The sequence below is a fragment of the Callospermophilus lateralis genome, chromosome 1 (genome assembly GCF_048772815.1).
Source record: "Callospermophilus lateralis isolate mCalLat2 chromosome 1, mCalLat2.hap1, whole genome shotgun sequence".
Taxonomy (NCBI): domain Eukaryota; kingdom Metazoa; phylum Chordata; class Mammalia; order Rodentia; family Sciuridae; genus Callospermophilus; species Callospermophilus lateralis.
The window spans coordinates 75288395-75303779 of NC_135305.1; the positions used below are offsets into that span (position 1 = coordinate 75288395).

The 15385-nt window shown below is 36.3% G+C and overlaps 1 protein-coding gene across 1 annotated transcript in view; it reads left to right on the forward strand.

The window, feature by feature from the left end:
• The first annotated feature begins 4700 nt into the window (after positions 1-4700).
• Positions 4701-15385, forward strand: part of Ahr (aryl hydrocarbon receptor) — a 44382-nt gene continuing 33697 nt past the window's right edge. Inside the window, exon 1 of the mRNA XM_076835213.2 lies at positions 4701-5402. Within this exon, the coding sequence (XP_076691328.1) occupies positions 5338-5402 (65 nt within the window). The 5' untranslated portion in view covers positions 4701-5337. The remainder of the gene's footprint in view (positions 5403-15385) is intronic.

A 15385-nucleotide genomic window follows, 5' to 3' on the forward strand; every position in this document is an offset into this window, starting at 1 on the left:
GATACTTACAAGTCCTAAAACATTCAGAAACCTATAGACATATAGCTGCATCTGAAACTTCAGAAGTTAAACTCATTTCACTAATTAAAAGAGTGGCATTCTCTGGTTAAGGCAGTCAAGTGTGCATGAATCCTTATCAGCAAATTGTTAAAAGGAAACAATTATATTGCTACTAAAAATTAATCAGGGAAAACTTAAAAATCTTAGCAGATTTTTATGCCACAAACCATATTTTGAGAACCATGTTCTGGTAATTAGAGATAAAAAGCAATAGTTTCTAGAAAGAATCAGTTTGTATTTTTTTCTTTAAATATCTTTACACTAAAAATTGGTTTTATTAACATGCTAAGCACAATGTTAAAGGGAAGTTCATGGGGTCACTACTCAAATGAAGTGAATTCTGGAAATTTGTCTGACATTTTATTTTAATCCTGGCTGTCCAAAGATCTATTACTTAACTGAGGCTATGTCATAGAAGATAGCATAATATTACTTCTGGATAATGAAAACAGTTTTAAAGTCAAACAGAAAATAAAAGCATGAAAGCAGGTAAAGATAAGATAGACATTGACTGAATCGAATGCTAACAACTCTAAAAAGGGTAGACATTAAAAAAAACTGAATGAAGATCAATTCATTGAATATAATACATTGAATACACCATTTTTCTAATGAGGAGCTATAAGCTACAGAATCAATAAATTATGTTTTGATGTTCATTTTTACTATGGTGGGAAGAAATTATTCTTTTACACTTTATACACTTTAGATAGAATGGCTCTGTATGCTTATACAGAGATAAAGAAATGGAAAAGAAGGTAAGATAGTTGACTCTGTGCTCCTGGAATTGCTAATCCACTAATCCATAAATAGTAAATTCCTGCTGCATGCACTATATTTGGGGGGATTTTTTTTTTTTTTTTGCCTTAAACTGAAAGCTGGCTCTCCAGGAGGATATTATTCCCTACAAGCCTTCCCAGATGGTATGTAATTATTTTCCCTTATGACATAGCTCAGATATAGGATTGATGTTCAACTTCCTGTTGCCCCTTCCCAGATTATTTTTACTTTATGCTCTTCTAAAATTAAAACAAAAACTACAAATTACAATATACACACTTCCTTTGTAGCTCATGCTAAAATATTCTCCCATCACATCTTCATCTTTCTGATCTAAAATTCACTTTCTTCCAGTGGCTGTATAGAATGGTTCCTCGAACTTTATACACAGTTGATTCACCTGGAAGTACTTATTAGATTCAGGTTTTGACTTAGAAAGGACAAACAGATTCTGCACTTCCTATAATTCCCCATGAGAAGTTGTGGACCACTTTTAATAGAAAGCATTTAGGAAGCTATATCTACTATTATCTAATCTGTTATAGTCCTAATCTCCCATTTACACTTTGATACTCATTCCCTCCTGCTTTTATTATCAATAATCTCTATTATTCCTTCGCTGCTCCTTGTCCTTCTTACATAGTAAATCTCTCCATCTCTCTCACCTGCTAAAATATCACCCCCTGAAAACCTGGAACAAAACAAAATACCACCACCAACAACAACACCATGTTGCCCAAGCTTGTTTCAAACTCGGGATTCTTCTGCCTCATCTTCTCATGTGATTGGGATTATAGGTGTATACCAGCATGCTTGGCTCCAAAACAAAACAAAAAACCCCCTCAATTCCTGTCTAGTGTTTTTCCTATTCATCACTAACCACTAATCCTTTAAAAAGAACCATTTGAGGGGTTGGGGTTGTGGCTCAGCAGCAGAGCACTCACCTAGCCATGCAGGGCACTGAGTTCAATCCTCAGCACTGCAAAAAAATAAAATAAATGTATTGTGTCCAACTACAACTAAAGCAAAATATTTTTTAAAAATTTTAAAAAAGAAGAACCATTTGACAAGACCCATTGGTGCATGCCTGAAATCCCATCTATACTGGAGGCTGGGGCAAGAGGATAGTTTATTCAAGGCTGGCCTGGGCAACCTACTTAGATTAGCTTAAAATAAAAAGGTTTGGGAATACAGCTCTCTGATAGAACATTTGCCTAACATGCATGAGGGCTCAATCCCTGGTACCACCTCCTCCCCACCACACACATACACAAAAGAAATCATCTGCTTATAGGTACCATTTTCTGACATTCTGAATGTCATCAATGTGCCCACTTCAATGTGACTACCTAACACAGCATTCACTAAAGTCATCCATGACCTCAGGTCAAAGAGCTAAAAATGATATTTTCATTTCTCATTTTATTTAAAACAACAGTATTCATTACTGTTAACATCTACCAACATTTGTGCTTATTGTCCCTCACGACACTATATAGTCATCTTACTTTCCTGTTATCATTCTAGGAATTCTTTCTCCAATGTGTTTTGCAGTATCATAATCTTTTATCTACCATTAAATACAGAGTTCTAATATGGGGCTCTATAATTCTTTGGGGCTCGGTTCTACTCATTCTTTTCTAGTATACATTCCTGACATTTTAATGAACATACATGACACCTCCATATTCTCTTGCCTAAATGCAGTAACTTCTGAATTTATGTCTCCAGCTTATACCTCTTCTTTGAGCTGGTCTACTCAACATCTTCTCTTAGATGTCTCAAAGATACCTCAAACATGAGGCTTGAAGGTTAATTAATAATTTTTAACTCCACCAGATGCACAAGTCCAGAAAACTATGAATTGCATTCTTGACATATCCTTTTTATTCACTGCCATGTATCCTCTTATCTGACATCTCCCAGGTATCTACCAAATCTTTTATATTTTCTTTATCTCCATCATCATTGCCACTCTAGTTTTGGCATTTTCATTTTTTGGCTGGGCTACTGCAGTGATTTCTTAAGAAGCCACCATCCATTTCACTTTACTTTTCCATCTTTAATCTGCCCCACAGCATACAGATATAGTGATTTTTCTGAAATGCAATTTGATTATTTCCTCTCCCCTCTGCTCATCCTAAACTTCTTTTAGTCCTTCATACTTGCCAGGTTCCTTCCCACCAAAGGGTCATTACTTACACAGAATGCTCTTCTCCTAGGTAATCCTATTCAGACATCAACTCAATTATTTTGTTGGGAAAACCTTTCTTTGCCTGCCTCAATGACTAGGTAAAATTTATCCACTAGAACATAATACATAATCATGTACTTCCCCATTACATTTATGACATTCCATATGTTCTTAATTCCTGAGGGCATAGTGTATTTCTGGTTTTGTTTGCTACTAATTTTCCAGTACTAGCATGATTCCTGGCACATAGTAGGTATTCTCACAATATCTTTTGAATGCATTAATGTATGGAAGGGAATGATATTGTAATAAGCTAAGGAATCCTGAATGAATTGGCATTTAATCAGGGTACTATTTTTCTGTTATTATTGAGAACAGGTGGAGGGAATTGAATTGTGGATAATGCAACCAACAAAATTCAATAGTATTTTCTAGATCCACATACAATGTAGAGGAATTTAAGATGATTCCTAGGTGGAGTGAAGAATGATCATGGAGATCTTCAGGGTCAATGAGTTCAATTTGTTGCACTGAATTTTAGGTGACAAATTCACAAAGTAGACTGACTTGAAGATATTTTAAAATGTAGGAATAAGTATGGTGTGAGAAATTATCTAGGAATCTTCATCTTAAATTGGTGCCCTCTGGTCTCTGTGAGCAAACATTTTCCTGTCTCTATTCACTATTGTGGTTAACATGAAGTGTCAGAACTCTTGGATCCATCCTGGATTGTTTTCTCTCATCTCCTCTTCCCTTACACTTTTCTAAAATTTTCAATGCTTTCTTCACTCATCTCTAACCACTGCTATTTCCTTGCGCTTTCACCTGGACTATTTCATCAACTTCTTAACTACTCTCTTTGCAAGCATTCTTGCTCTCCAGTAATCCAGTTTGCAAATTCCTCTGAGAGTGACTTTCCAAGACACCATAATGTCACTTTCCTGATTAATATCTTTAAAAGATTTCCATTCCCATAGAATAAAATCAGAACTTTTCATCAAGGCTTCATCATTTTTTTTTCTAGAATTTCTGAATATTATCTCCAGTTTTTCTCTTCAACTCTGTATCAGACTCTTATTCCAACTCCTCTTCTCCAATCATAGAAGATTACTTAATATCACCCAAATATCCTAAATGCTCTCATGCTTTCTTCCTAATAATAATAATAATAATAACCAAGAAGATTCCTCCTATTCTTCAAGTATCAACTCAAATGTATCTTTTGGAAGCGTTCCCCACTAGAACACTTACAGTTCCATTGGTTATCTGTCAGCTCACTGAAAGTCTTAGCCAAGTTAGCTGACTAGCCGACTCAGTATCAAATAAGTGGAATTAAGCTCACAACTTGGCATATCTTGATATAATCAAAGATATATACATAAAAATTTTTGAGCACAATTCGTTGACACCTCTTTCTCAGGTGGAAAATAGGTCTACAGGGAAAAAAAACAAATAAACAAACAAACAAACAAAAAAACCCTCCTTTGGACCTCATGAAGATGGCTACTGGAGGGCGTCGTTACGTCGTTACGTCATCACGTGCTGGGATGAGGGTGTGACCCTAAGGGAGACGGTGGTGGGGCGGGACCCAGCAGGTGGGCGGGGCTACCAGGGATCAGGGCAGGGCGGGGCGAGGCCGGTGTGGGGTCGGGGACGCTTCTGCTATTCAGCCGGTGCGCGCGGCTGCGGGAGGCTGCGTCAGGGGAGTCCACTCGACGCTTAGTCCCGAGAGCGTGCCCTGGACCGCCAGCTTAGTCCAGGATCAGGCGTGTAGCCGAACGGAAGCAAGTGGCAGCAAGGACTGGTGGCCGGTGCCTGAGCTCCGCGGGCGGGAAGCACCCAGGATCGGGGAAGCCCCGGGAGCTGCGCTGCGGCGCCTCCCTCACCCTAGGGGCAGCAGTGACGGTCACGGGGCGCGGCGCCACCGCGCGCGACCCAGGCCAGGATTCTAAACAGACGCCCAGGCTCCTCCTTCGATCGGACCACCTCACCTTCGGGCAGCACCGCCTTGCCTCCGCGGGTGTAGACGACACCTGCGCCTCCTCGCTACGGGTCTCCGCCCCTCGCCCTTCCCCCCACAACCCCCCCTTCCTCGACTGCCAGGCCCGGGCAGCTCACCTGGACCAGCGCAGGCTGCGGGAGCGAGGCGCGAGGGGCGCGGCGCCCTAGTCACTGTCCCAGGAGGACGCAGGTGGAGCGAGCGCGGTTTCGTGGAACGTGCGGGCGGTCGCCGCCTTCCCGGTCGCCAGAGTCCGGGGACCGGGCTGTTTGTGCCGGTAAGGAGCTGCAACCGGCTGGGCACCATGAACAGCAGCAGCGCCAACATCACCTATGCCAGTCGCAAACGGCGGAAGCCGGTGCAAAAAACGTGAGTTTCCGAAGCGCGTCCTCAGCACGGGGGCTGGGCGCTCAGGCTCACCAGTGCGGGAGGCGGCCCTACCCCGCCCCCAAATCCCCGCGATCCGGGGGGATTAGGTCCGTTCCCCACACAGCCCGCCCAATGGAGAGTTGAAGGCCAGAGGAGAAACCCAGGACTGGGATTCTCTTATTTCCAGTTTTTGCATTTAAAATAATTGCACCCCGGGTTACCAGAGCAAACGCGCCCTCTGACATTTGCAACTCTGTAATCTCTTATTTGGTACTAATTTGTTGACAGCTTTGACCTGCTTTGTGGTGTTCCTGGATTAGTTAGCCTAAACCTGTCTTGAAATCCCTCTCCACTCTAAATATCCTCATGGGTTAGGTTAGAGGACAGTCTTAATTCTGATTCTTGGTAGAAAGCTTTGTGGGGTGAGATGTTTTAAAGAGCCAAACACGTGCTGTCTTGAAGGAAGATGCAGAGTGCTGTTAAAGGCATTTTTTTTTTCCTCCTCAGCAGTTGGCTTAATGTTGTGCCACGTTATTTAATTATTAGGCAGTAATTTAGTAGTGACAATATCGTTAAAAAGAGTTACAGGGATGGGAGCAGGTAGGAGTGTGCAGTGGGCAGGTTCCACAGGGGATTGTATTCTTAGCTATCTTTAGAAGCAGCTTTCTTATCACTTTGGGTTGGTTTTAGGCTCTGTGAAGTAAAAGATTTAGAACAGTTTTTATTGAGAGAGAAGTTTTCATTCTTAATATCTACCTGTAATTCCCTTTTCCCCTACTTCAAAGTTTTGTCAATTGTAATAGTGTAACTACACTGGAATTTCTTCCTTTTTTTTCTTTTGGTGGTGTTGGGGTGTTTGTTTTGGTGGAATGTTTGTATAAGATGACAAATAAATACATCAAAAAGGTGTTTTCAGAAAAAAAAAAAACAGCGCTTCAGACAGATTTCCTTTTGTGAGTCTTATTGATGTATTATTGTCTTTTGAGTTTCATCAGCATTTTTCAAATTTTCGTCAACAATTTTAAAAACACTTTTAGTCAGAAGAAATCAGAAGTGTACTTTTCACTTAAAACTTGACTTAACTGTCCCTATATGAGAACCCAGAAAAATAGCAGTTTCATATTTATACAGTATTTAAAGTTAGTTACCTAAAGTTTCATTTTTCTGGAACTTTAATTTCCTTTAAAAATTTCAGTTCTCATAGGTCTCCAGATCTTTGACTTAGTAATTTTGCATTAACAGAGGATTTCCCTCTGTAGATAGACTGGTTATAATATAGAAAGAGGTTTTATAATACAGTGTATCTGATAGCAATATTGTCTAGTCAGCAATTTTCTGTCTTGACAATTCTGAGACATTGATTTATAATATTTTTATTTTGTAGAAAGTTTTTGTAAAGTAAAGCATGTTTTTCTAATTTGATTTTGTTCTTGATGGTTAAAACTGAGAGGCATTCTATAATGCCTATTCCATGTATTTATTAATATAATGATACACTTAGCATAATTTATAATAGGCTTTTATGTGTTTGGTAAGAAAATTTGAAGCCCTGAATGGTTTTAAAGACATTAAGTTTCAGTCAGTAGGTTATAAAAGGACATAGATTGCTTTATAAACAAAATCAAGTACCTTAATTTTATATTCATCATAAAGTTTTAACATTTGGGGTTTTCTAGTTAATATTTTATAAAAGATTTTCCCTTTTAATATACTACATTTTCCTTTTGAATGAGATGTTCTTTTATTATATTATTTTAATATTTTAATGTACTTCCTTAGACTTTTTTAATGCATTTTATTTTATTTTATTTGTTCTAATTAGTTATACATAGCAGTAGAATGCATTTTGATACTTCCTTAGACTTTAATATCCTTGCGTTTAATACTTTCTTCTACTATAAGTATTCTCATTCATCCACACTTTATTATAGATATTAATAGTTATTATAAATGTTTATCAAACATTTACCAATCACCATGCATTGCTTCTAATCATATAGATGTTTTAAGTGTCACCAGTTTCTTCTATAAGAAAAGTCTAGTGCTGACAGTTAGATGAGCAAGTGAAAGTGTTGAAGTTATTTTTACCTGAATAAAAATAAAAATGCAGTTAATCAAAGTTTGCTCAAAGAATGAGACCATTAAACTTTCTAGTAAATTTAATATGAATTTTTAAATTAAACTACTATTTTGTAGCTAATGAGGCCTAAAACATGATAACCTTGGAAAAAAGACATATTGACTTGAAAATGCTATGCTATTCTGATTTACTTTACTTGGATTCTTTAAATTATAGCTATTTTATTTTATTTTATGGCATTTATTATAGAACTGTTTAAAAAGGTGGTCATTTGCTTATACAATTCCATAAAATTTTGGAATAAAGTAGGTGACATAATTTTAACCTGAAGCTCTTTCAGTCATTTGAATTTATTGAGCAAAATAAACTCCCTCTAGTGGTAGGTGTCACATTGAAAATTATCTTTATTAGTAGGAAATACATTTTAAATGTGTTAAATTTAATTTCACTGAAGTGTCTTGTACAAAGTAGACTCTGAATAGATGTTCCCCTTCTTTTTGGAGCAATGAATGTTAGGAATTTATAGAATCTGTAACAACCTTGCATACAATCTCATGTTTCTACCTTCAAGAAGAAAATCTCAATGACAATATTAGGAGTAGGATCCACTAACTCTTCTTCGAATATTGTTCCATGCTTAGTAAACTTTCTAAAAGAGAGAACAGACATTTTTATTTACATCCTGTTCTTTTATTCTCTTTGGAGATGAAAGAGTTTCTGTGTATTTGTCTATTTTGTCTCATGAAGAGAGTTGAAAAGCCCACTGTAGGATTCAATAGAATCTGTTTTTCTTTCAGCGACAATAAATTTGAATATATTTTTGAAGTTTTACTAATACAGAAAAAAATTAATGGCATTTCAATTTACCATATTTCTAGGAAGTTAGTACTGAATGTTTACAAAGAATAGCTGTGGAGTTGATGACAGCCACGCTGAAAGATGATTCCAACAGTAGTGGGGATTAAGCCAGAAAGAGTGAGGTGAGGTGTCAGGACTGGAAGTATTCTGAGCATTGGAGGGTCCTCTGTTAAAATGCACACTGATGAAATCTTTGACTTCATTAACATACTAATAAGATTGATATAAAAGCATTGTCTTTCTTGCTATTCTTGCCAACTTGCAGTTCCATCTCCTTAAACATCACGAACCTCATTTATATAATACATTTATTTATGTATTATTATTTTCAATATATTATCCTCATTAAATGTTTCATATAGATGTAGTGTGATGCCATTTTCTAACAAGCATTTGAAATATAAAGGTGGGTCTTTTCAATTATTTAACTATTTCTCCATCATTTCCCTCAAATAGCTTTATTCAGAAAGTTTATATGTTGTGGCTATCAATACTCTCACACTTTGGACTATGAACTGAAGTGAGTAAAAATGTTTATAGGTAACGTTAAATGACAAAAAGAGGAAAGAAAGTTTACTGTACACATTGAAAGCACTGGATCTGAAGTAAAAGTTGAGATCGAATTTCCTGACTGTTATAGATCTAGTCAAGTTTTATGACTAAAACAAGACAATCTACTCCTACACTGCCACTATCACAATTAAAACTAATAGAACAATGAGCATTTTATAAATTGTGAAGACTGTTAAAGATACAGATGAGATAGGAACATAAGTCCTTTTCTTTAAATAATTATAGCTTACATTATCACAGAACAATCAATTCTCCTATGAAACAGTGAGAGGCAGTAGATGATTGTGTTCTCAGTTTCAGATGCTACTGAAATGTGTCACTTCGTTGAGAATAAACTTACGTAGCACATGCTTATTCCTGAATTTAATTAAGACAATTACATAGAAATAAAGCCAGGTAAATCTTTTATTTACATATTTATTTATTTTGATAACTAGGGATTGAGCTCAGGGGGCCCTTTAACACTAAACTACATCCCATCCTAGCCCTTTTTAAAATTTTGAGACAGGGTTTCTTAGGGCCTTGCAAAGTTGCTGAGACTGGCATTGAATTTGTGATTCTCCTGCCTCAGCTTCCTGAGTCTCTGGGACTACAGGAGGTTGCCAAAGCACCTGGCAAAACCATGCAAATCTTTAACAATAGTTCGTTTGTACTTCCACACTTCTTTTTGCATAGTGGTTTAATATAACAATCAACTGTTTATTAGCATTTACTCTGACACAAAACAATGTTTTACATATACCACCTTATTTTATTTTTATAGTAGTACTAAGGAAACAATATTAAGTTTTACGGATAGATACCAAAGTTTAGGTACAGAATTAGTTGGGTAGTACATAAAAAACCTGAGTTTGGATGATGGATCCCCAAGTCTTTTGGTTCTAAAGCTTATGTTCTTAACCAGCTTCACAGTACTGTCTAGTGAACAAGTTCAGTGATGCATATGGTACACCCATATCCTAAGGATTTCCTGTTGTCCACTGTTTCTCCTCAGATAGCATTGTGGCTGAAGTAAATTATTTCCCATTTCCCATCATGATTTATACTTGCTCATCCCATGCTTGCATTCATGTCCTTTCCTCTTGGAGTCTCTTTTTCCTATCTTGCTAATTTGTTACCTACCTCCTTCGTTTAAAACATTGTTTTTTAATGGCTACATAGCCATGTATTCCATAATTTTCACTGTTTTCATTTTGGGGGAAGTTCTGTTTCTCCAATCTGTCAATATTTTAACTAGTATTTTGGAGAATATCCTTGTGATATGTAAATTCTTATATTAGTTATTAGTTATTTCCTTAGGAAAAATCCCTACAAGGGGAATTTTGGGGTAGAACCTTTAGGGTTGAATCAAATATGACACTCAAAGAGGTAGTGTCAAATTAGTTCCAAAAAGATTGCTAATTATATTTACATTGGCAGTCTGTGGATATGATTATATCCTTTCATTTTTGCTTTAAAAATATTGTCAATTTCATAAGCAAATAAAGGTTGAGAAGGTAATTGCACTTATATGTTAGGATTGCACTTGTGTGTGATAATAGGAACATTTAGGTTTGCATATATTCTACTTGAGGTGTCCTTTACATATCAATGTGCTTTATCTCATTTTTGTTTTTCAATTGGTCCTCCCTTTTATTTTAAATATTGTTTTAAATGTATTCCTATTATTTATAATATACATGTACATTTAAAAAGTCAATTATATGTATGTATATATATGTAGTGTGCATATGCCTGCATACATATACATGTGTGTGTTTATGGTACTCCCTTAAATTTAGCAATTTAGGCTTTATCCTTTGATGTCTTATTGTGGTACTTAAGGATTTTAGCACTCTTTCAGCTCTCCTTAACCTTTTTCATCTGTCTCCATCATGGCAATTTTGAATTACATTCACTTTCAATATTTCATTATTTTTAATTATCTAAATATTATTTACTGCTGAAATAAGTTTTATGCTTATTATCATATGCTATGATTACATTCTTCTTCTAGTTGTGTGCTACCATTGATTTCTTTTCTACCTGTTTTCCATCTTTTTATTTATTTGCATCTAGGTTTAGCTGTTTCTTAGGTTTATTGGAGACATTTTGTATTTCTCTTTGTTTTCCTTATTTTGGTGTGATTTTTCTGAAAGAGCAAGATAGTTGTAGAAGTTATGTTTTCTACTATCATGAAACCAGAAATGTCTTGCTTGTATTTAACACCTGATTTAGATGCCCACATCTTCTTCTAAGCATCTGGTATATCACTTTTATAGCATATAAATTTTTGAGCAATATATTATGCTTGATTTGTCTTGGTATAGTATATATTTCCTCCTAGTAGGAAAAGTAAGCCCTTTAAAGATAAAATCTTCTTTTATCTTTGTAGCTGTCAGAGCTAGTGCATGTAGTACCATGCACATAGTAGGTATTTGAGATTCACTAATTTAACAAGTTTCCATCACTTAAAATTTTTCTGGCCATGTTTCAGTGATTCTAGTATGAAAGATCCAGATTTATGTAGGATCAAGGGGTATTGATTTTTTTTTTAAAAAAGTGAACATTCATAGAAAAATTAAGAAAAGAGAACATTCATAATGATTTTTTTAAAATATTATGGGAATATTAGCAATTCCTAGGGCATATTTCATTTTCTTGGTTCTTATTTTTAATGTGTTGTGCTAGAAATTATGCTTTTTATATCTCACAGGGAAAGCAAAGAGCCCGTCATAACTAGAAAGTGGCAATAGGATAGTGGCAGAATTCCGACATATTCAAAGTGACTTCCAACCAGAAATCTCAGAAATTTTTGTAAATTATTTTTTCTTCATATAGGGAAGAAAATACCCAGCAATATCCACCATATAAATGAAATTTGACTGTAATGTTATAATAAGCACAAAATTTATAAGCACTTGAGCTTTTTATTCAGAGATGAGTACATATACATATATGGGTTGAGGTTGGGCTTTGTTGGGTGTAGTTTGTTTGGTAGAGGGATTGTGTTGAGGAATATTTCACATTTCCTAGATGGTGGATGGAAAGTAGGACCATTATAGATGCTGAGAAGAGTGGGCCCAAGTTCCAGAAAACATGAATGGGGACATACGGGACAGGGACTGCCAATAAAGATATTTGCAGTTATTGGCAGGTAGATTGAAACAGTGATAGTAGATTAAATTGCCCCGAAAAAAGTAGTGACTATAGAAGTTCCTCAGTACTGAGAGCTAATTCCTAGTTAGAAAACATCACTTTAAGTTTATAGGATCACTGAAATTATATCTTTGCATTGTCATTTTGATGCTTTATAGTAAATATATAAAAAAAAACTTCAACTAATTTTGTTATTAAACTGGATTGTCAATTTTGGGGACTTTGCTTCAATCACTGGGCACAAAAGATGGCTAACATTTAGATTGGGAGGTTATGAAGATTTTAAGATAACATTCAGACTGTTATTGGACATACTGTGGGGCCTGTTACCACCAGTAGTTACTGTGTGCAGGGCTTTTAAAACAGAAGCACGACATGCAGTCAGCTAGGGCCTTGATTTCACAACAGTTTTGTTTTACAAGTTGGGACAGAATTTTTGAGGTTAAGGTTTAAAAAAATAATAAATTGCTTCTTTGCCTCATCAACATCTTACATAGTCTCTCTTATTTCAGATTTCTGATCTCCAGATCTCCCAGTGATGTTTATTTATATTTATAATGTAACCTATTATTTAAACATTAGTTGCCATTGTATTATGGTATAGGTTTAAAGACATTATAAAAATAAAAACATTAGTATAACCAATGATGACTGTAGTTGGTTGTTTACATTTATTCTGTGCAGCTTTTATTTGTATGAGCATATATGAAATATTTCCACAAAATAATTCTGAATATTTCTTACAAATCAGGGCCAAATGTAGTACTTTAACAATCTGTTTAAAAGCTTGAAATCTAGTGGAAACACAGCAGATTTGAAGTGCTGAGTACTTCTCTATCCTGACCTTACTTAATTCTTCTGTGTATTTTACTTTCTTCTGTGGCTTCTAGATATCCTGGTTCTTCCTCCTGGGTGATAAGGAGTGATAAGGCAGATATTGCTCTTCCTCAGGCCTATACCTAAATGCAAGTATCACTCAAGCCAAGTATCACTTTTTTAATGTATCTCCCATTGGGAAACACAGTTTTTTTTCTAAGCTACAAAGCCCAGAGTCATCTGAAACCTCTCCTGGATCAGTGCTTTCCTCTCCTTTACTTCCCTTACCAACTAGGCTTAGTTCAGTGCCCATTTGAGTCTGGGTTAAACCTCTCTTCAAGCCACTCCTTTCTTACCACTCATACCATCACTGCCTGTGGGCAGGCTCTGATCCTTTCTTTTCTCAACATTTCTGGCTGGCAAACATAAATAGAGAATCTACCCTGAATCAACTACTGTGCTGGACCCTGGGGCTACAAAAATGACAATGCTTCTGTCGTAATGTGAGCGATAGACAACTATACGGAGGAGAGAAGTTGCTCAGTACTTGACTTTTGGAAATTAGATTCTCATGCTAAATATTTCATAAGGTATACAGCAGTATATTAGAGATGTGGGCAGTTTTGCATTATGTAAAGAAACAGCCTCAGAACCTAGTGCAGGGTTGACTACCACAAAGAGCCAGCACTCAACAGGTAGCAGTACCACGTGGAGACTGCTTTAGAACTGCTGTTGTTTCCCCTGTGTCATATAACTTGTCTTTCTTCAGTGTTTGTGTTACTCTCTTCTCCCCAGTATTTTGTAATCATCACTGGAAAGTTACCAAGAGTTCAGGACTAGACTGTGTACACATTTTCAATTTATGTGAAGTTATTTGTATAGAGTATTCCTTAATGTAATGGCTCTGTAAAACATTTGTTCAAGATACAGAAGCCATTTGGGAGTATCTAATCCACTATAAAGCAGATCAGAGAAGACTTGTTTTTCAATATCTTTATTTATTTTTATGTGGTGCTGAGGATCGAACCCAGTGTCCCACAAGTGCAAGGAGGCGGGCGCTCTACCACTGAGCTACAGCCCCAGCCCAGGGAGGACTTTTTATAAAAGTTTTGAGCAAGGACTCAAAGTGGGTAAGACAAAACAAAGAGGTTGCCTTAACGTACCAAAGTGGATGTTGATAACTCTAAGAAATTTCTTAGTTCTGGGATGTAATGGATAAGGAAGTCTGATGGAGGAAATGAAGCCAGAGGGTAGACAGAGGCTAGAAAGGTTATGAAGGGTTTTGTGAAGAGAGTGTGGACAGTTCAGAGCTACTGAGACCTTTTAATCGGAGGAGTAACGTAAGCAGATGTAGGTTTTGGAAAGAAATTCCTGGTGATGAAATCCTAACTTTAGCAATCCCCTGCCCTGCTTTCCATATTCTCTATCACCAAAGACAAATTGATAAAACAGGGCTGATTGTGCAGACCCCAACTCAAAGCTTAGGATGACTCTCAGACAGCAAAATCCGGTTTTCTACCTGGACTTTGAGGAAACCTGGTGTTTTCTCCATTTTGAAAATGTTTTCATCAGGTGTCCACATGCTCCTCCTTGATTTCATACATACCCCTGCTGAAACATCCCATCAGGGAGACTTTCCCTGGCTGTCAAAACCAGCACCTCCATCTCTCCTTAACTCCTTATCCAGCTTTATTTTTCTTAACAGTCGCCACCTGGAAAAACTGTATGTTTGTTCATTTGTTTCCCTGTCCTCCAGCTGAAATGTACCCTCCATGAGGACAGGAGTTTTTGTCTGTTTTGTTCACTGCTAAGTGTTCTGCACCTGGTACATGGTAAATGTTCAAGGACTGTTGAAAGAAAGTGGCTGCAACAGTTTTCCCCTTCTCACTTTCAATCTGTGCTTCACATTGCAGATAGGGACTTCCCACAGTTCCGTCCCCCAGTTGTACCTCCTTATGAGATCCTTTGCATTTTTCAAGATTTCCCCCTCATGCTACCGTTTTCTATAAAATATTTTTCTTAAGGCAGTTGTTCCTTCTACATAGCTTCCACGACATTTTTTGAATATGTAGAAGAGTGTTTTCCTGGGCTATCTAGGATATTATAAGTGGGAATAAGTATTTGTTAACTAGTTATTAAACAGTAGAGAACTATATAATGCTATAGACAAGAATTATAAGTAAAGGTTGAAATTCATATGGTTAATTAGAGAAATACACTAAATAGATGTGATTTGAATTTGATTACAAAATGATTTGATTTGATACAGCATGATTATAGGAAAATAGTCTAGAGAAAGTATTGACTTTTATCTATATACTACTTTGCCAATTTGATACCCTTTTAAAAATAGAAATAACATGAACTATTATAGAGAAAAACAGAAATAAGGTGCTGAAGATATTACTTGCTAGAGTTGAGTAATTAACACGCTAAAATTCCATATTTACTTTTTCATTGTCTATGTAAAATATTTATTTTCCATGTATATCATTTTAAATATGAATTATGTAAAAAT